Here is a 21,970-nt window from a genome sequence, read left to right on the forward strand (position 1 = left end):
ATACTGTAGCCCACACCCATTTCATACAGTTAAGTCAGTGTCAGATCTCAGAAACAGAAGAAATGACCGGATGAGACAAAGAGCGAACTCCCATGGCATTGCACAGATGATGTAGGCTGATAATAAGAAAAATGGAGAAAAGCAAAAAAATTATGCCCAAACCTCCCATTTTGGAGGAGAGGAGTAATACGAGATTTGTACAGTAAAGTTCAGATAATCAACGCTTTTCTTTCATAGAGACTGTGTGGGTCTTAAGTACAGATGTACTTAATGGACTTCATGTTTTCAGTTAACCTAAAGAAAAGAAGAAAGTGGCAAGTCACACAAAGAGAGCAGACAGCCTTGGCACAATGCCTTCACACTGTTGGACTGCTAAAATGAACATAGTAGGGGAGTGTATGTAGTAGAAAATCAGCACGTAAGGATTAAGGTGAGCATCTGGAATGTTTCATAATGCTCTTAATGTAGGAACAGTAAATATGTCTTATTTGGCTTATATTAGGCTTCATTCTGTATCTATGCTGGAAGCATGCATCTTTTGGTACAGTGCCTTCAAAGAAATATAATCTCCGGTTACCATGGCAGTCAGGTTTTGTTACCAGGTTGTGCACTGAGCAATTTTTGGATCTGCAGGCTGGCAGCTTGATTGAAAAGGTCCTTGATTAGAAAGATGTTTTTGGAAAACTTCAATAAGCTAAGCAAGCAAAGGTGACCTGGTGGGATGGTGCGGCAGTGCTGGAGCTGTGTAGATTGCGTGGGGAAGGCTCTGCCCTTGTCTTTGAAAATACAGCAGTTCACCAGGCCAGAGTCCTGCCCACTTATTGGTGTATGCTTTGATTTTTGGTATGTTTTTTTTTAAAAAAAACAGAGTTTTATGAGGAAGTGTTCTCTTTGTATGCACTCAGACAACAAACATACTCTGAGTTACTATTATGTCAGATTAAAGGAAACAAAGCAAGGCAGAAACAGAGAAAATCTCTCTGCAAGAGCAAATTATGTCTCTTCAGTTATATGCTGTTTTACTGACAAATTAGTGTTTTGGTTTCTTTTTTTGTTAGGAAAGAATTATTTAAGCATGCAATAGTACGATATAGAGAAAGCTACATTAAAGCAATACATGTTTTTTCTGTATTAAGTTTAGTTTTGATGTCCTATGTCGAGTCATAAAACTCTTGTACTAACATTAGCATTGTACTAAGCAAAAAAAGCCCCAAACCCGAGTCCTGTCCCATGAGGTTTATAGTAGGTTGAAATAGTGAGACACCAATGGATTACATGACAATCAGTCGTTTCCGTATCTCCAGGTTTCTTTTAATAGGTACTCTAGAAAATGAGTTTTTGAGGAGTTGAATGTTAGATTTGACAGTATTCTGAAGAATAGGTAGTAAATATAAATTTGTTGACAACTTCAGGGGGTTTTAATGTTGAAATTTAAAGTGGGAGGAAAAGCATCAAGCAAAATGTTTCATTTGACTTGAATGTTAAAAATAAAGAAAACAAAGCAATAGGTTCACAAAGTAAGTGAGGAATTGAAATCCCTAACCAATTAGTGATTGTTGTGGTCACCAGAAAGTTGAGTTCTTCCTTTGGTTTGAGCAACACTGAATCTATTTGCCTTCTAGTAGATGTTGTAATCACTTGATTATTGGAGTCATAAGATTTTTTTTTTTTTTTTCACCCTATTCATATCTCTTTAAGCATTTTGGGCAAAGTGCAGCAGCTTCCCTGCTCAGAGTAGCCACATGCGCTGAGAAATTCATAGCTAAAGCACTGCTGTTTCTTGCTAAATGGGGAGTGTGAGGCCGTTCTGCATCTGGTAGTTTGTTCAGAGTGCTACTGCCTGCCTTGTAGCTGGCAGGGGCACGTTCAGCCTGCTTTTCTCATTCTTTGTTGAGAGCTAGTTCAATGAAACACTCATTTTAGAACCAGTGTAGGGGTTTGGAAAGCTCTGAATGGATCTGATCCAGCTTCTGTTTGAGACCTTCGATAGGCTCTTACTGTTGCATACCTTTTCCTTAGGGATTCATAATCCCTCATTAAATCAATAGGCAACCAAACTTTTTAAATAAAGTAGTATTAATTGTCAGAACTTTGCTTTAAAAAGAATGTTGCTTTAAAAAATTTGGCTTCTTTAAACTCTGAGCTTCTCAATATCATTGGAAAAAAGCATTACAAATTTTGTTTCTCTCTCTGCAATTTTTCATGGGATTCATGAGCATTGGTTTAGGGTTGTCCAGCACCTGAGAACATTTACAGAGGGTGCTTTATAAACAAGTTTTTCCCTACAAAATAAACAACCATCATGCTAACTTGTTTTGTGGTAAACTTTGAACCATGCATGGAAAGCACTACTGAAATATTAATATTGTCTGTAATTAAAATTTAAAAAAAAATAGAGAATTTTGGATTTTGGTGGTTTTCAGATAGCAAATAGGCTAAACACTTCATCCAAAAAGCTGATAATGCAAATATAAGTACCACTTTATATTTTTAAATCCAGTCCTCTAGCTCACTTCAAGTTGCAGAATTGTATTTAACCTTTTCCTGGTTAGATGGCAGATGGGAAGGCTGAAAGAGGCAGCTTTACATATTCCTTTACCTTCCCCTGAGCACTAGGAGGCATGTGACCTCCTAAACCAGTGGACTATAGAGACAAAGAAAATTTGCATCCCAGATAGTGCATTGCAAGACTTTGAAAAGCACTTGTGTATCAGGAAACTGAGCCTAGATGATACAAAAATGTTCTAATGCTGGACTCATTCCCTCTCTTGCCTGACATTAGAGGCTGATGCTCACGTGGCTGTTCTGCTTCTGAATAATGGAACTGCCTTAATTAGAAATTCATCTTTTGTGTGTTGATGAATACTTCTTAGATCACTAAAATTGTCTGTAACCTGTAGTATATAAAATGGTAGTGTTGTGCTTCTGGAAGAGCCACAGTGTTAAAACTGTGTCTATTACTGTATAGATACAAGTATTGGTTCCTTATGTTGCAGATTACCAGCCTGGTTGGATTTGGATTAAGTGCTCTGGAATAGACTTTCGTATGCTAAACAAAGTCTTGTGATTAAACATAGTATGTTTAAATAGTAGTGATTTTAGACACTAAGCTATTTTATTTATATATAATAAAATATATAAATATATTTTATTATATATAAATATATATATTTATTTATAATTCCTTTCTAAGAAGAAAACTCTTAGTTTAGCACAAGAATCTCCTAGAGAGGGGCCACTGTTGAAAGCATTCAACAGTGCAGGGGGTATAAGGCTTCTGTAAAGTACAAATCTGTAGTGTTGCAGTTTAACCCCAGCTGGCAACTAAGCACCACACACCCACTCGCTCACTCCCCCTCAGTGGGATGGGGGAGACAATCAGAAGGGTAAAAGTGAGAAAACTCGTAGGTTGAGGTAAAGGCCATTTAAGTAAAGCAGAAGCCACGAGCAAGCAAAGCAAAGCAAGGAATTCATTCACCGCTTCCCATCGGCAGGCAGGTGTTCAGCCATCTCCAGGAGAGCAGAGCTCCATCACACCCTGTTTGGGAAGACAAACGCCATCACTTTTAACGTCCGTTGTCCATCCCGTTCCCGTCCCCCCTGAACCCCCCCCTTCTCCCAGGTTTACATGCTGAGCATGATGTCATGTGCTATGGAATATCCCTTTGGTCAGTGGACGTCAGATGTCACAGCTGTGTCCTCTCCCAGCTTCTTGTGCACCCCCAGCCCTTTCACTGGTGGGTTGGTGTGAGGAGCAGAAAAGTCCTTGACTCTGAGTAAGCACAGCTTAGCGCTAACAAAAACATCTCTGTATTATCAACATTGTTTCCAGCACAAATCCAAAGCATAGCCTCATACCAGCTACTATTAAGAAAATTAGCTCTATCCCAGCAAAAACCAGCACATGTAGAGAGATTGGTACAAGTTGAATCATTTACTATGAAAACATTAAAATACTGAATACTTTCAAACTTACAATAGCCCTCTTATGCACTGAAACTCAAAACAGTGTTGTGCCATCAAGATTAAGCCTTTAAAGCCTTTTAAAGCCTTGAAGCTATATGTATTACAGCAGGTAGACTGTAAATAACAATGTAATTCCTCATTAATTTTCCTTTCCCCTGACAGATTTTAGACCAGCTCTTTGAACAGTGCATTTTGCAGAGTGTTGTTAACTGTTACCGTCAAGAATGCAGCTTCACTAAAAAAAGGTGCATTTTAAATACAGGTGAATTGCTAAAACTGGAACCTAAACTTGATGCTAAGATTACAGGATGGGGAGTGAGTCAGATAAAATTAAATAGAAGTGTCAAGCAGCAACACTACCATTCTTCTCTCGAACAATGCTGGTTTTAATGTTAATGCAAAGTCTACACTTCCTAATTGCGTTCACCTCTTGGAGGATCACCCTGTCTATGCTCATCCTGAATGTTTTTCTGACACATAAAAAGCGCACAAAAAGCAAAGCTGTATGTGTGTCTCCGCACTGAGAAGCTGGGGTGCTAGTTTGGGCAAGACATGCTGTGAGCAGGTCAGTGGGTCAGCATGACCTATGCAGTATTAAACAGCAGGTCCAGTGGCCAGCTTTGACGGTGAATTGGGGTGGTGGACTATACGTACTTTTTTGCCATCTGCTCGCTGTCTGAGCTGTGTGTCAGGTCATGCCAGCTGACACATCCTAGGATATTTGCTGAAGAAATAGTGCCATCATTTAAAGTTGTTAGGGCAATCAGTTTTGTGGTCTTAGAGACCACAACTATTGATAGTTGTTGATTTTATTTCTCTTGCTGCGTTCTAAAGTTGCTTTTTTATTTCATGAACAATGAGAAAATATTGGACGCTATTTGAATGAGCACAACTTCTAGGTAATCCAGACTTTGTTACTGAAGTTAGTGTGTCCTGATTTATACCTTTGTCTCTGCAGTGCTTGACTAGTGGAAAATGTTTTCTTTACGTATGAATGGCTATAATGGGCTGGTTTTTGTTTTGCTTACATGAGGACCTTGTGGAAAACCAGACAGATTTTCAAAGTGATCAGCTTAGAGGTACGTGTGGAAATCCTATTGGGATAACCAGCATTATTTCTGCTATACAAAATGTGCTTTTGCTGAGTGAACCTAGTTTGGTGATCTGCGCTGTTGGAATGTTAGGACTGAACACAGGATCATGGAGAAGATCAGAAATATATTTTTAAAGAATCATTATATGTGGGCCCATCTGCTGCCCTTAACTCTTGAGAAACAGCACTTAGCAGCTAACCTACCTGTGGAGCAGAGTGCATCTCCACAAAAATAAGAGCAGCAAAATCAAGCCCATGAGAAATTTTGTCGTTGACAAAGAATGGCAGGTGGCACAGAGTCCTGTCTTTCACTAATACGTTTGCATGTTCTGGGCAAACATTGGCATCCTTGGTACCTTTTGTTGTTGATAGGCACGAAGTGGAGAGCAAGAATTTTGTTGAAGTTAGTGCCCTAGCACGTGCAGTGAGTGAGGAAGAATGGAGGAGGTCAGAGTTGACAGTCATGATTTCGCCCTTCATTAGTACTAGCTTTCACCATGCACTGAATCCCTGAAACCATTGTAACAATTTACACTAGCCAGAAAGCACAGATTCTTCTGCAGCAAAATATCTTTTAACTCCCAATCGACTGTGCTGGGCTAACCTGCACTGGTGCAGAGCTGTTCCCAAACTCAAGCCTGTGGTGGCAGTTGCTGTCATGCAACCAGCATTGCAGATTCTGTCTAAAATGTGTATTTGAATCGTGATAGGCAGTCTTTGTGTCATGGTTTTGACTTATAAAGGTTGGAATCTGCAGTCAGTTACAGCCGTACAAGTCCAGTCAAGAAAATGAGATTGCCAAGGTGTAAGTGAGGCTGGATGTTAATGCTTCATCTGGTATGTAATTATATGATTGTTCACCTGTGAAGCAGAACTGATTCCAGCTCGCTGTCCTGCAGAATGAGGAATAACCACAAGTAAAATCTTCAAGGCACTGCAGTAACAATAAAAAAAAAAAAGGGGGGGGGAGTTAAATGTTATTTAAGACAGCAGATAAGACTGTCCATATATATGGGCAGCCAAGCTTCAAGAAAGAATGTGTCATTTTTCGTGCAGTGCCTTCTTAAAGTGGAACCACACTTGTGTCTGTGTGATCCCCTGCTGGGACCTTTGGTCTTGGTAAAATATTCCTCACAGAAGAGCTGTCTCATTGTTCCCTTTCCATCATTAGTGTTTCTAGAAACTGTTTGTCATAATGGAAGAATATATCCTGTACCACAGCAACCTAATTGTCTTTTAAGTTCTCTGAAGCCACAAATTGCAGGTTGCAAATGGCTATGGTAATAACAATAATAAGCCACTGTCTTTTCTTAATTATGGAACAGGAAAGAAAGGAAAACTTTGACTCATCTTCAGCCTGTTATTTAGCAAGGCATACCTCTGTTGAGTTTCACACACCGAAGGTGTGACTTACACAGCTAGTTCCTGCCACGTACTTCTTGCAGTTAGCCCCATGTTTCTGCCTTTGTGATGTAGTACTAGGGGATCTCCTGCACCATACTTGCAGATCAAATACACCTAGCCAGCCTGCTCTGAGGTATGATGGTGGCTACTTTTGACCCAAGTGGTCATGACTGTCCATTCTAGTCACAGTCACAGTTTTTACCTGACCATATAGAAAGTAAGATTCCAGGTGCTGCTTACTTCTGCAGCATCTTTCCTGTCATATGGTGCCATAATAGAGCCTAATGTAGCTACCAACATATAGTAGAGCTGTCTCAAATGTTACCATCAGACACAAAGCTAATGACCAGCCCTACAAATGCTGAAAGAAACAGAATATATATAATTATAAGTCAAACTGGGTTATGAAATTTCCTGCATACTACAGTTTTGAGGCCGGAAGGAACCATATGGAAGACATACACTTTTTGCTTGGAATCTGCCGCTGTTCTTAGGGCGTCTCTGGTCCTGCAAGACAGGACTGAGTTGATGAGGTGTACTTGCCTATTCCCTTCCCTGCCTAGGACACAGCAAAAGAATGAAGAGAGAAAGCAAAATCTTTTATCCATTTTCTTTTCTGTCTGCTTTCTATAGTTGAACTGGCATGGACTGTGCTGTAATCTGTCTAGATCAGCAGAGAAGGAATTTTGGTTCTGAAATATTTCTGTTCCACCAGGTCTTCAGAGTTCTTGGAGTGAAGCACTGTTTGCTCCACCCTTAGCTAAGAGATGTTCTGAAGTCATTAGTTACTGTTTTGAGAGTAAGAATTTCAACATGATGCTTTTCTATAGAAGTTTTCCCACTCTTCACGTACATCTTCAAGTATCCAAAATGGGAATAAGGTATTTTTGGCCTTGTCAATAGAAAAATACCCAATTGGTCAATTTAGTAAAATACAGTCCATTTAATTGGTTTCATATAATTTGACAGCGACAGTCTTTAAAATCCACGTTTATATGTTTGACCTCTGGGAAAAAAAAAAGGTTAAAACCCTTTGTCTTTTGAGTTACAGTTGCTCAGATTAGCTCAGGAAATGCCAGAACTTTATGTCCTTGGAAGACTACTTTGTTGTTCTGTCTTAACTAATTGTAAAACCCAATCATCAGAAGACAAAAAAGAAGAAAAAAGTCCAAAAGAAGGTTGATTCTTGGAAGTGCATCAGTTATTGGCATAGGAACTGGATCAGCAATGAATTCTGAATCCCTCTGTATCTCTGTTGAGTATTTATTGTGGTTTGTCACACTGGAATAAGTGTCCTTTGTTGTTAGTGGGAAGCATTCTCCCTTGATCTCGAAGACCCTTTGAATGCATTTTAAGCATGTCAAGACACAATTTGTATTGTAATGTCCTGGCAATGTAATTGGGAAGTATACCGCATGCACATTTGAATATTTATAAGGATTTTATGTATTTTCCATTATTCTACTTAAAAATGCACTGTAGCAAAGTAGCATTGTGTCTTCACACGAGCATTTTGAGAATATATATTGTAATTGAATCGTGCACTGATTCCCTTAAGGTGATATAAGTTACATGTATTTTTTACCCTGTCTGACAAACAGTACCACTAGATGTCTGACTTGAATGCCGCACATCATCCCTACTAAACCTGTCTTGAGATGCAGGAATTTAAATATTTGGTTTTACTGAGCTGCTAGAGGTTTTGTGCCTTCACCAACTTCTGCAAAAAGCACAGGCACTTTCTTAAAAGTATTTGTTGGTATGTAAAGAGTTGTCCGTATTAGTTGAGTCACTTGAGTTTACTACAACCTTACTACTTAGCTCACTGCAATTTTAGCATTTAGTGTATATTTGGTTAAACTCAGTCATTACTAGGAAGAATTTTTTTGCATTTTGTCACCTCTTGTCTTCATTTTCATGTTGAAAACCTTACTTTACAAATAGCTCTCCCTGTGTGTCAAAATCTGTGACCACCAAAGGGTCTTAGAATATTGAGGGTTTTTTTGTCATCTCGGAATAGGTGAAAATGTTCTTCCTCCTGCTTAATGATAGAGAAGGTGCTGGAAAAGGTAAGACAAAACAGTATTAATGCTCTCTAGGACATAATGACGTTTCCTTATTCTGTCTTTTACCTGACTGAAAGTACCTGATCTTTTGACTGTTTCCCTCAGGTTATAATTTAGTTATGCAATTTATGAAGGAGCAAACATGCCATGATCAACTATATTGCTCTATGATTTAGTGTGCTCCCCTAAATTTTAAAGTATTCATGTTCACTTCATCTAGACAAGACATTTCAGAGAGCAGTAAAGGCTAATGATTTCTTTGTGTGTTTATATCTTAATTTATAAATCCTTAATTTGCTTGCAAAGGACAATGAATGACTGTCTCTCATGGAACAATTAACAAATATAACTTTTGGATAATTGTTGTGGACTGTTACGACATCCCATAGTGAGCTATGGTTTGGATGTGATTCTCCTTGCTGAGACTGAAGTCTTCACTCAAACAAAGCTTTCTTTGAAGTTCATAAAAGCTTTTGCTGCAGGAGAAGATGGGGCAGGATTCCTGCCATGTTCGTTCTTTCTGTCCTTACTACCATCTTAGGTAATAATATATGTGGGTTTCTCTAGTAATATACAGAGTATTTTAAAATTGATCATAATTATCTGATATTACTAAAGACTTATTTTAGCAGTCAGAGGAGAATGTATTTGGAGACAGCTAGTCTTATTCATCAGAGTTAAAGAATGAAAATGTATTTATCTTGAGGAAGGCACATCCAGAGTGCTGTATTTCTAAACAGAGCATTGCGTTTTCTTTTCAAATAATTATTTATTTTGTATAGTTTATATAAGACATAATTGTTAGCAGCTTGCAAATTCAACAAACCTTAGAATTTACTATTAAAGGGTGTTTTACCAGAAACTTGTGATCAGACAGCAGGTGGTTGCCTCCCAGATACTTTCCACAGAGCAAATTGCTCCTAAGATTTATACTTTGGGGCTTCAGTCCTGTTTGTGTGGATGTTTTATTTGGGGGCTTCTCTGTATATTTCAGGAATTATTTACCTGATCTCAGCTCTTGGCCACCTGGTGCATTCTGCACTCTTCCTGACTGTTTCTGCGCGGGATGGGGGTGGCCTTCCCTCTGCCACCAATGCAGCTGTCACGGTAAACATCCTTCAGACTGCTGTGGCACCTGCCATATTTGAGAGATCCCGGTATACTTTTTCTGTTCCTGAAGATGCACCTGAAGACAGCCCAGTTGGCACCATAAAGGCCAGAGAGCCTCCAAGTAAGTTGCATACTCAGTCAGAGATTACATTGTATTTTTGGTGTGACTGTTAATTGGAAATACCTGCTTAAACTTTCGTATTATTTATTCAGCCTCTTAATGCTGTTCAAGCATTAAATAGTATTTACTGTTGGTATTTACAGCAACTGGTGTAATCAGTGCTGTATCAAGATGCTCTTTAGAACAGGTGGAGATTCGCGGTACACTCCTTGGTAGTCCATGGGGATTAGCAACTGCCTGCATTTTCTTCCAGGTGGATTTCTGTAATTGTAAATGGGAGATGGGAAGCATGTTGTGAAAGTGTAAGGAAGGGTCTGTGTGATAGTATGGCTTGTGTTAAAGTGTTAGCCGTGCAAGACAAATCTTGCAGCAAGACTCATGATAGGAGAGTATTCAGAAATTTCAGAGAATCTATATGAAGTGCTGCTGCAAAAAAAACCCAAACAAACAAACACCCCACTCCACCCATTTTCCCAAATTAAACAGTGAAGTCCAGGTGAACATTGATGAGATCTTTTGAAAATGTATTTAATACATTAGGTTTCTTTATCATTTTTAAGAGGGGAAATGGGTTAGCTCCTGCCAGGCCTTAGTCATAAAAGAGACTGTCCTGAGATCCGTATGTATTTGGTTCCTGTGCAGAACAGTGGGAGCCATGAGTCCACATACCAGCTTGATGGTGGATCTGTACGTGTAAGGTGGTAGAGGCAGAGGCTTTATGTAAGTTTGATTAGTCAGGACCTCTCATTTTCTTCTTCTTGGAAGGACAGTGCATTGACCACTGTCCTCAGGGTGAGGTAGCACCTGTGGAGTGGCCTTGATAATAAGCCTGAACCATTATATAGCTTTTGCTTTAGGTAGCATCTGATGTGTAAGGGTTATAGGAATGGTCATCCATGAACAGTAAGTTCAGTAAAATACAGTTCTTTCACAGAACTGCCACCTGTTTCATTCCTTGCTATAGTGAATGCCTGTGTGTCGTGAAATTACTCCAATGTAACTAATTTATTGGAGTCATTTTTCTATATTTTAGATTAAGGAAAAATTAGGCTATTATGCTATTTTCTCTATAGAATTTTACCATACCAGTGAGATGAAAATCAAACAGTGCACAAGTGGACAAACTATACTGTCACATCAAGCCTGTATTTTTTTAATTAAGGGCTCCAGGGACAGGAAGAAAGAAGCATAAAAAGCCCAAGAAAGCCAAACATCTGGATAGCTTACATTTATTCTGCTGAATTTAACAGAATGCATTCTTCACAGATGTTCTTACCAACCTTTGTGTTATCACTTTCATATTTTTATACATTTTTGTTGTTATTTCTATTTCTAGATTCTTTAGAAGTGGTTTCTTACAGAATTTCCTCCGGTGATCCACATGGAAGATTCTCTATTGACCCCCAGTTTGGTATCATCCGCACTAAAAACCAGCTTGACCATGAAACTCAGTCTGTTGTGGTGCTCACAGTTCAGTCACAGTTGGGTAACTCCCCTGTCTACAGTAGCACCCAGGTCAACATATCTGTGATAGATGTTAATGACAATCCTCCGGTGTTTCTTACCAAATCTGATAAGGTAACTATTTCACATACCCAGCCTCCTGGCACTGCTGTCTACATTGCTCATGCGGAAGACAAAGACAGTGGCCTAAATGGGGCAATCAAATACAGTATTGCAAGTGAACAGTCAAATGTATTTAGCATTGATCCAAGCCTTGGGGTGGTAAACCTCACTAGGACAGTGTTTGCGGATAAGCAGCAGGAATATACTCTACACATAGCAGCTGAAGACTGTGGAAGTCCTCCTCTGACTTCTTTGCTGGTGTTGACAGTGATTATTGATGAGCAGAAGATGGGACCTACTTTGGTTTTTCAAAACTTGGTGTATCAAGTAGAAATCAGTGAAGCTACCTCTCCAGGTGCCCAAATCCTTCAAGTTCAAGCCCACTCCCTTGATCCACACAGTGTTGCCTCCAAACTGACGTATTCCTTAGAGCCTAGCACAGATTCTGTTGCATTCAGAATCAGTTCTGATACTGGCTGGGTTTATCTTCAGAAGTGTTTAAACTATGAATATGCACAGGTACTAAGTTTTAGAGCCCTTGTCAGCACCTCTGAGGATGAAAACCTCAGGCAAAATGCAAGTACATCGGTAATAGTTAATGTCCTGGATGAAAATGATAATTCTCCTATGTTTATGCGTGAGAGCTACTACTTTGAAGTGGAGGAAAATCCAATTCCCAGGGGTGTGGTTGGCACCATTACAGCTGTTGACAAAGACTCGGGAAGAAATGGACAACTTTCCTATTTCCTCTTGTCTGATGGAAGGTATTTCAAGATGAATTCCAACACAGGTAGCGTTTTATGATTTGTAACCTGCCTAATATTGTTTTTGGAAAGCAGCCTTCCCTAAAGGAATGGATGTAAAGTGTAAAGCTTTGAGGAACTGCTCTGAATCTCTTGGGTTGATATGCAAATGTTCTACCTCAGAGCTTCACAATTTGAGGAATGACATGTTCATGCAGAGTGAACTAACCCTTAGGATTTGATTCTTTCATTACTTCATTCTGGTTACATGGTCATAAGTTTCAGTGTTTGACTGTAACAAACTAAAAGAAGGAGTTTTAAGTTATAGCTTCAGTAGTTCATGTGAGGAACTTAATTGCCTTTGATCAAGTACAGTTGAAAAGTACAGATCAGCCATTAAATAACTGTAAAGGTAATTATGTCATTTGGCAGTTATAATGACTTAAAATATTTGTGAAAACTTCTGTAAGTTACATCAAAACTGAGTTAATGTTGTACATGGCACCACAGAAATCAAAGTGGCTGAGAGTAATTTTTCACTGCGCGGTGTGTACTCTGCAGTGAATCACAAATGCCTTGAGTAATAGATACTATGTGCACAGCACAGGACACAGCATGAAGAGCCCAGTGGAAGGGAAATCCTGTAAGGAACACAGGCATTGTAAATAATCTGGTTTAGCAAAATGATATGTAGTGAGCAAACATCTGCTGGTTAAAATTCCTGTTCCCAGATGTCCTTTCCTCATGAGGTGTGCATAGACTCTCCCAGAATTTCTCTGTATGAATCTCAAAATAAAGCTGTCATTTCAAAACAGGTTCCTGTTGAGTACATTTATGGAAGTTTAAAGGCAAACAGAGTACTAGGAGTTAACCAGGAAGATCTTAAAGTAATATGTGGTTATCTGTGTGAAGGACTCAGCCCCAGATCTACACTTAAATTGAGTATGGTTGAGCAGATAGAGTAGATTAGGTCAGATTTATTCACTGGGTTTACCGGAATGTATAGGAGACATAAGGCTTCCTGATTAGTGTAGAGACGTCGTGTTGAGAATTTCCTAACCCGGGGCATAATAAAGGCTGTTTGTCAGCAGTTAAAACCCTGTGCTCATATATTATCTGTCCTGAAGTGTGGTGAAGAAAAGGCCAGATGGATTTCTCTGAAAGGTCAGTGTCTGGGTTCGTACTGGTTTATACCTTTGCTCTGGGGCATCTGCTGTATGATAAAGGATGTTAATGTGATGCTGAAGTACAAGCACAAACTGTGATTGATAGAATGTTTCTATGGAATGGAGCTTGGAAAACTGAGATTTTAATGTCAGCAGTCAGGTGTATCAGGAGACATGTATCATTATTTCATGTTAAATTAAATGTATAATTGCATGTAGTAAGATGAGTGCTAGCATACAGTAAATACCTAACTCCCTTTCTCCTTCATTTTCTTTGTCGGTCAGGTGAAATCATAAACTGGGTTGCACTCGACCGTGAAAAACAAGCTCACCACCAGCTGACCGTGCTAGTGACTGACCACGGATCGCCACGGCTCAATGCCACCGCAGCCGTGTATGTTGCGGTGAGGGACCTCAACGACAACAAGCCCCTCTTCCCTCAGGCAGCGCCTGGGCAGGAGCTACACCTCAAGGTGGGTGCTGCCAGCGGGTGTGCTGCCTCGCTCCGAGCACCACCCTGTGGCAGGAGCCCAGACCCCCTGTGCTGTGAAAGAGTGACCATGTGGCACCGAAACAGAAACATAAACCTTTCTTAATTGAGACTTGGTTACATTGGGGAATTTAAAAATTTTTCAAATTATTACACTTCTCTGCCTTACTGTTAGGTGTAAAGGATATACCTGTGTAATTTTATTCCTGTATGCAGTAGAATCTCTTAATTTCTGACCTCTGATTCTGCTGTACTAAAGATTTTTGAATTAGCAATATATGCAGACCATAACAGAGGATTGCTAGAACTGTATTATTTAGCCATTTCCTGAAATGTGCTTTGCACTGACTGTAAATATTACTGAAATGGGAAAGAGAGCAACAGCTAAACTCTTGTGTTGTGGCAAGGAATTTATTTTAAGACTTGCTGTTATCCATGTATATTTGCAAATTATTTATAAACTGCTTGATGACAGGTTTTGGAAGGGCAGCCGTCAGGGACACTTATTACCACTGTCTTTGCAAAAGACTTTGATTCTGGAAACAACGGTGTTGTATTATATTCAATAGAATCAGGTAAGAATTTAAAGTGTTATTCATAAGAAAAGATACATTGAAATAACTAGTGTTAGAAGTGCCGTGTATATGTACAGGATTTTATGCCTATTTTGTGTCTGTTAGCATAAAGATGCCTGTGTAAATAGGAATCAGGACTGTCATATGTCTTATGAAGCATCTAAGGAGGTGCAGCCGCTACCTTTCCTCCCTTCCACCTCTGCCTCGTCTTCCCAGGGGTTTGGTTGCTTGTGTCCAGCCAGAGAGCATTCAAACAGCACTCAGCAAAGACTAGGACCCTGATCTTGCACTGTACAATTTCAGTTGTTTAACATCTTAAAGGAAAGATGATCTCCCTTTTCCCATGACCAATTGAAAATTTTCCTGCTAGAAGAGCAGTTCATGACAGTCTGAGACAGGGATCAGAAGGATCAGCAGATAATCTGGGCAAACAATGAGGCTTGTGGGTTTTAGCTCGTGTTTCACGCTTTGTTTAGCGCTGTGTTAGCCTGACATAGTGTGGCCGCTTAAAATCACTTCTCTTTAGTTTCCCCCGTAATTCCTACATGCAGTAGTTCACTTCTCGGGTAAGTGATAGGAGACCATTTCGTTTGCGGTGAAATCAATAACGGAGCAGTCCTAAATTGGAACATGAGTGGGACTGGGTCGTTAATATTGGTAAGAGACATAGATGTGATCTTTTGGGGTTTTTTTGCTGCCTACCACTTGCTACACTTTTACATAAAATAGAACTCTGTAACCAGTGAAGAAAACATGTCTGTTCCTCCTGCTTTGCTTCACTGGTGGTTCAAAACAGCAAGAGGTGTCAAGAATAGAACTGTTTCTTTTATTTTGGTACCTGCTCTGTTCTACCAGCTTAGTGTAATCAATACTTTGTAAGCTTGGTAATTGTAGTCTATGGTAACTTGCACATAGAGCATACTGTTTCATCAGAGCTAGGAAACGTTTACAGTATTTCCATCCACTCAGTGCATTTCCTCAGGTGTTCTTTTTTGTGTAGGCTGAGCTCAAACGTGGGCTCAGTTGGTTTAAACTTGTTACAGTTATTTGTCACAGCAGAGTAAAGAACAAAATACTGCAAAGCTACATCAGTTGTCACTCTTTAAGAGGAAGGGTATCTGTAGCCTCTTCTTGCCAAGGCTGAAATTGCCAAAAGATTCCAGTGGATTATGTTATACTGTGTCTTTATGTACCGTTTTTACTTCTGTGGAGTAATGAAAGGACTTTAAGATCCAAATCTACAAGGGCCAGAGAACTAACTCTGGTCTCTTCCACCAAGAGATGCTTAAAAAAATGAGACATTTAACAACTCTATTGAAAATTTTGCAGTTGAAATATATGTAGATAATAAAAGACTGTAGGGTCAGTTTATGACCATACTATTATTCCCTTAATTTAGATACAAGTGACTGCCTCTTCCAGATGCAATCGGAGAGAATTGTAGACTTCTGTGTTGCGAATAATAATATTTTGTACAAAAAGATCCCCCTTAAGAAAAAGGGAATGAGTAGTACCCAGCCCTTTGTTTGAAGGGTGGTGGCCAGGCAACATGGATAGTGTTCTTCAGGGGTCTCTGCCTGTCTATATATCTAACTATATCCCCTTCCTTCAAACAGCATATTGGATTTTCTTACTGGCTTCACTGTAGAGCCCCAGAGGGGAGTAAGTAGGAGTTCAAATTATAAAAATTAGTAGCAACACAAAATATGACTAGTCTTGCAAAGCTGTCTCTAGAAAGAACAAAAGGATAAAAACAGCAGCAAAAAAAACACTGAAAGAGCCCTCCCAGCCTTGGAACTAGATATTTTCCCGATAAACAAGTCCAGAAACAGCTGAGCTTCTCTGATACTAATTTTTGTTGTTGTTGTTAGTTGGCTCACAGCCTTTAACATCTGGTCTTCTGTTTCATGGTGAAGTTCTTGCCTGGTTTATATTTAAAATAGTACTTTCTAGTTCTGGAACATTGTTCAGTACTAAAATATGAAGAAGAAATATGATCTGATTTACAGCCATATTTGTTAAACACAAAGACATCAGGTTAATTGGAGGACTGCATGCAGATCAGTGCTCTTTTCAACAGTTGAGGGACTGCCACAAGATTAAAAGCTCAAAGTGACAGTGTCAACTGTTAAGTCAGTGGGTAATTTTTAATGTTCTTGAGACGTAAAACAAATGCCAAGATAGCAGCAATAGATTACGCTATGCAGGAGGGCTAATGACAAATGCCAACAAGTTACATAAAGAAAAATCCGTAAAAGAGCTATGAGGTTACACAACAGATGAATTATAGCCTTTGGAGGAGAAATGTTTCCTTCAAAATGCTCCTACCTCTTCCCAGAAAATCAAAACAAATCATGCTTAAACATTCATGTGTATGGAAATGCCTGATCATATGGTCGTATCTCCTCTTCTGTGTTATCACAAAAAGAGTAACCTAATTCAGAGGGAGGTGAATCCCAGCTATGTGTGCTATTCCTTAGTGATGCTGGCAATTGCAAAGTGATTTGCCTGGCTTTCTTTATGCTGTCAGTAGGTTATAGTAAAGCATTTATAATAAAAATTAGTCTGTATTTATACTGCATCATAAACTACTGCTTTGTGTGTTAAGACTACCACTGGCAAAGTAGAGGCTTCTGCAGTTTTATTTGGACCAATTTTGTGGGTACATTAGCACTTGATGACCAGAGTGCTAGGAGAAGCCTGGTTTGCACTGTTAACACACACGAATTGGCAAGTGTTGTACATATGTCTGTGGAAAGGTACTTGTTCTTCAGGGTGATTTGCAAACAGCTTGCAGGGAGCATTCCTAAACTTGCAGAGGGCTGCATTTCTGCAACAGCCATGTGGTGATCAGGCTCTTTGGGAGCCATGGCATTGCCTTCCTCTTTTCTGTTATGAGAAACAGCTTTTCCTTCATCTCAAAGGAGAATGAGATGGCCAAAACACTAGGTATTTTGAAACCTGAGAAAGATACAGTTCTTTAGGAGATTAGGTAAAAATGTTTAGCTACCTATCACTGCATACTGAGGTCACAAATATCTGAGAAAACTCTAGTGTTACTTTCTGGGCCATTTTGCCTGAATGCCAGTCCCTGGAATGCTTGAATGTTCTGCCAGAGCTCACAGCCACACATTGCCTGGGGTTTCTCAGGCCATCTTTTTTTTTTTTTTTTTTTGTCCAAAACTGCAGTTTCTCTAAATATCTTTGAGAGCACAGAGTTGAGAAAGTGCATGGGCTTTGGAGAACCTCAGGTCAACGAAAGCCTGGCCAACAGGCTGGACAATGCAGATGTGGAAAATTTAAGTGAAAAAGCATAAAGCATATCTGTTTATTGGCAGGTTAGGGTAGAGTTGCAAGCACAAGAATAGATTGGGTCCATTAGAGCCTAGTTATAGAGAGATTTAGGGGTTTTCTGTTCCATGCTTCATCTGGTTTTCTCAATTTCCTTCTTTCTTCCCCATATGCCCTATACTTTCTTCCTTTTCTCTTCATGCAACAAAGGACCTCTTTAGGGCATATGCTATAAGCAGCAGTTGCCTAATTCAGGTGATTTACGGAGATGAAACTGAGCAAATGTTTCTGGAAGTGCAGGGAGCATGAGCTTTTAGAGCAATGACTGACATGCTCTTTCACTATAAAACTTAAACCAACCTTTTCCCTTATTCCTCACTTTGAACTTCCAAAAAAATGAGGAGGAGGATTTGGAGTGTATTTAGAAAGTGAGCAAGCTACCACTCACATGCAGTTGCCCTCGGTAATCTTGAGCAAAGGTATGTGAAAGTGATCTACCTTTTCTGTTAGTACATGTAATCTATTAAATCAGTTGAAAAGCAAGATCTGTCTTTAGGTAGGCTTTTGAAATTCAGAAATTGAAGAAACTGCTTTGGCTACAAAACGTAGTATAAAAGTTTGGTTAGTCTGTCTGTAGATGAAGGGAAATCCATTTCATAAGGGTTTTTTTCTGATTTGGAATCAGATTGGTACACTTTGTCCATGAATAAATTAAAAAATACACTGATGTAAATACCAGAAAAATAGAAATAGATGTTTTAGTTTTGACTGTCTTTACAGTGCAATACTAGATAAAAAAGATGAAAATGAGAAACACTTTCAAAATAAAAGTCTCAAGTGATTCTGGTTTTATACGCTGTCTCTTTCCACATTATCAGACACTTCTGTTACTTTTATTGTGACCAAAATATGTGCAAAACTGACCATTTCATGCAGTATTTGGATTTTAGTGGAATTGTAGTCTCTAGTGAATAACACTGTTGGCATTTTCTGGCTTTTCTGACCATCTCTCTTTTATTTTATTCAAAAATGTAGGTTCTGACCATTCCTTTCTCCTATTAAATAAGCTTCAACCCTTCAGAAGCTCTGTGGACTGACACCTATTTCAGTTGAGCTTAGCTATCTATGTTCTGCTACTTGAAACAGAAAACCAAGTATTGGTGTTTATGCTAAGAGGTACTGAGGGACGTGGTTTAGTGGTGGGCTCTTGGTAGTGTTAGGATAATGGTTGGACTTGATGATCTTAAAGGTCTTTTCCAACTGAAATGATTCTATCACTCTATGACTGTCCTCATCACTGCTGAAGCAAGGGTGAATCCTCATAGCCTTATGCTCAGATTGCAATTATGTACTTGCAATGTTTTTGTTCTCGGATTATTTTTTAAACTTTTTTATTTTTGATTCGGTTTGGTAACTGTAGCTCCATTTTGGTAGAACAATGGCGGGAATAGTTTTCATGCACTCAGTTTACTGTTTTCTTTTTCTTGTTAGTTCTCTCTATCAGTTATTTTAAATATCAGTTTTAGCAAAATGTTAAAAATATATGCATGCAATTCACACTGTGTTCTGTTTTCATATCTCCTCTGCATTTTGCTTAGCTGGGATTTTGTGTCGTGAAACATTATATGGAACAAAATAGCATATCTGTGAATGTAGACGTACTGTTGGGACCTAAACCAGGAAAATAACGAAAAGCTATTTATGAAAACAGTAACATAGCAGCATTAGTATTTTGAAAGTATAATGAAAAATGCAGGATGCAGGACTGTCTCATTCAATATAATTGTTGGCAATTTCCTCGTTACGTTCCAGACTGGAAGAGTCAGCCCAGAAGGGACTCATGGAGCATTAGAAACCTACAGTCAGTCAAAAGTAGCAGAAAAATATTGGGAAAAACTCGTATTTGTTGATTGTGAAAACCTTGTTTTCTAACTAGCCTGTTCAGTGTTTTTCCAGTTCTACAGGTACAAATACTTTATAGTTGCAGGTGAGGTGAATGGATACAAAAATGAACATCTATATGTGCAACTAACTAATTTGCATGTGCAGATTTGGAGAACATAAACAGCTTCATGCTCACTTAGGTGCCTATGGAAATATCGTTCTTTATGGGTGTTTTGTGTACTACATCTGCACTGAATTTATTTTTACCATAGTTGCTTATTAGACTAGCAGCTGTTACGCTGCTTGACTTTAACCCACTAACACACCTTATTAAAAATCCACATAGCAAAAAGTTGTTTGCATAGTGTTTTAAGAGAGAAGTAGTTATGACAAATACAATAGTCTCAGTTTCTGGTAAGGTATACCAAGTAACAGATACTTTCCTATTTTACTGAATATTGGAGAGTAATTTGTTGTACGTTCCCTGAAAAGGTGGGTGTCAGTCTCTTTTCCCAGGTGACAAGTGATAGGATGAGAGGAAACAGCCTCAAGTTTCACCAGGGGAGGTTTAGATTGCATATTAGGAAAAATTTCTTCAATGAAAGGGTTGTCAAACACTGGAACAGGCTGCCCAGGGAAGTGGTTGAGTTAACCTCCCCTGAGGTATCTAAAAGACGTGTAGATGTGGCACTTAGGGACATGGTTTACTGGTGGACTTGGCAGTGTTAGGTTTACAGTTGGACTCTATGATCTTAAGGGTCTTTTCCAACCTAAATGATTCTGTGATTGCTGACCCATAGTCTGCAAGGGCCGTGAGCCAGCTGCGTACCCAGCAGCACTTACTTGACCCTTCATGCCAGTTCAGAGACTGACTGAATTCTTTCTCTGGCCCTGCCTGCCATCTTATGTTGGAAGTAGGAGTACCAACCCTGAGGTGTCCACCGCTCTCCTGATGCGCACACCATTGGTGTGAATAATGTTGATACAAAACTGAGCAGTTGCTTTAGTACCCCATAGTGTTTCTCTCTGTAGCTTTCTAAATCTAGAGTAAGTGGTTTATAATAACTATGTACTCAATGAAGGAAGAAGAGGTGAACCAAATGAGCCAGAGGGATCCAAATGAGTGCAGCAGGTTCCCTTTCCTCTGAGTCCTGCTCTTACTGTTAATTACAATGTTCAGTACTATGGAGGCAAGCTGAAGAGATCTGCAACAATTTGCATCCATTTTTTCCCCATAGAAGAACATATAGGATACTTCCAGATTGATGCTGTCAGTGCAGAGCTAAGAACAACCCGGTCTCTGTCACATGCTGAGAGATCAGACTACAGAGTGATGGTCACAGCCAGGGACCAGGGGATGCCTTCACTTCAAGGACATGCTGCTGTTTACATCCAGGTACTTGGTTATGTTATACTGATAGAATGCTTATGTTAGGTACTTAGTTTCTTTGAAAAAACAATTTTGGTAGAAGCTGGGGAAATAAGCTGAGGAAAGGAAGAAGTTCAAAATTGTAAGCACCTTGTTTTATGGTAATTTTCTTTAGCCATTTTTCTGTTGAGGGATGTTATGAGAGGGCAGACTCATTTTGATTTATTAAGAATACGTAACAGTATTTTGGGTTGTCCTGCAAATAGATGATGTTTGTGCTTTAGTAGGAGGTCATTGTGAACACTGGAAATGAAAATATCCAGGCAGGCAGAATGAAAAGCAAATATCAGGAGGAATTGAAAGTCGGGGAGAAAGTAGATCTTTATTTTTTAAAAAAAAACTTATCCCCACCCCACCACCCCCATGTTACTCTCCTTTCTAAATTCTGTCTCTGTAACCCAGTATAAGGATAGCTCATTCCTTTTTGCTGGTTTATACAGGACTGCTCTGCATGGGAGTGTGAAATCCAGCATGTGCTCTTTCCACAGCCAGCCACCTGCTGTTCCTCCAGCCACAGTGGGGCTGCTCTGTCCGAGCCGCCTGTGTGCTCCTTTATCAGAGGCTGAATGTCACCGAGGCTGCTATTTTCATGTCACCCAAAAGATGGTTTATTTTGGATAGCTTGGAAAAAAAATTCTTTAGTCAAGACAAGACAAATGCAGTTCCCACAGTTAAAGAGATTCTTTAGTTTTAAAGCATTATCTTGGAACACTGCAGCAATCCATAATGACTGAAACCCCTGTCATGATACAAACAACCCTCAAAAAAGCCCAGCTATTTGTTTGTGTTTGGCAAACTGCATAACGTACGGTGCTTTCTTATTCACATCTGTCCCTCTGATGCTGCCCTTATGTAGAAAGACAGTTGAATTGCTTCAGAGTAGGGGCAGAGATAGCAGCATTCAAGTTGTCTGTCTTTGGACCCCTGCAATTCAGAGGGAGAGAGAAAGTCTTGTCCCTTTTTTTTTACTGTGGGAATGAAAGATAGAGTTATGGAAGGACTATTTGAACCCTTATGGAGTATGTTGAGTTTGTTTTCTGGCTTTGAGGCATACTTAGGATAAATA

The 21,970-nt window shown here is 39.3% G+C and overlaps 1 protein-coding gene across 1 annotated transcript in view; it reads left to right on the forward strand.

Moving 5' to 3' along the window:
- Positions 1-21,970, forward strand: part of DCHS2 (dachsous cadherin-related 2) — a 116,295-nt gene that overhangs the window by 60,173 nt on the left and 34,152 nt on the right. Inside the window, exons 4-8 of the mRNA XM_086464808.1 lie at positions 9,524-9,760; positions 11,097-12,116; positions 13,521-13,708; positions 14,201-14,300; positions 20,714-20,871. Of these exons, the coding sequence (XP_086320934.1) occupies positions 9,524-9,760; positions 11,097-12,116; positions 13,521-13,708; positions 14,201-14,300; positions 20,714-20,871 (1,703 nt within the window). The remainder of the gene's footprint in view (positions 1-9,523; positions 9,761-11,096; positions 12,117-13,520; positions 13,709-14,200; positions 14,301-20,713; positions 20,872-21,970) is intronic.

Source organism: Leptosomus discolor, chromosome 4, assembly GCF_034619465.1.
Source record: "Leptosomus discolor isolate bLepDis1 chromosome 4, bLepDis1.hap2, whole genome shotgun sequence".
NCBI classification, from domain to species: Eukaryota; Metazoa; Chordata; class Aves; order Leptosomiformes; family Leptosomidae; genus Leptosomus; species Leptosomus discolor.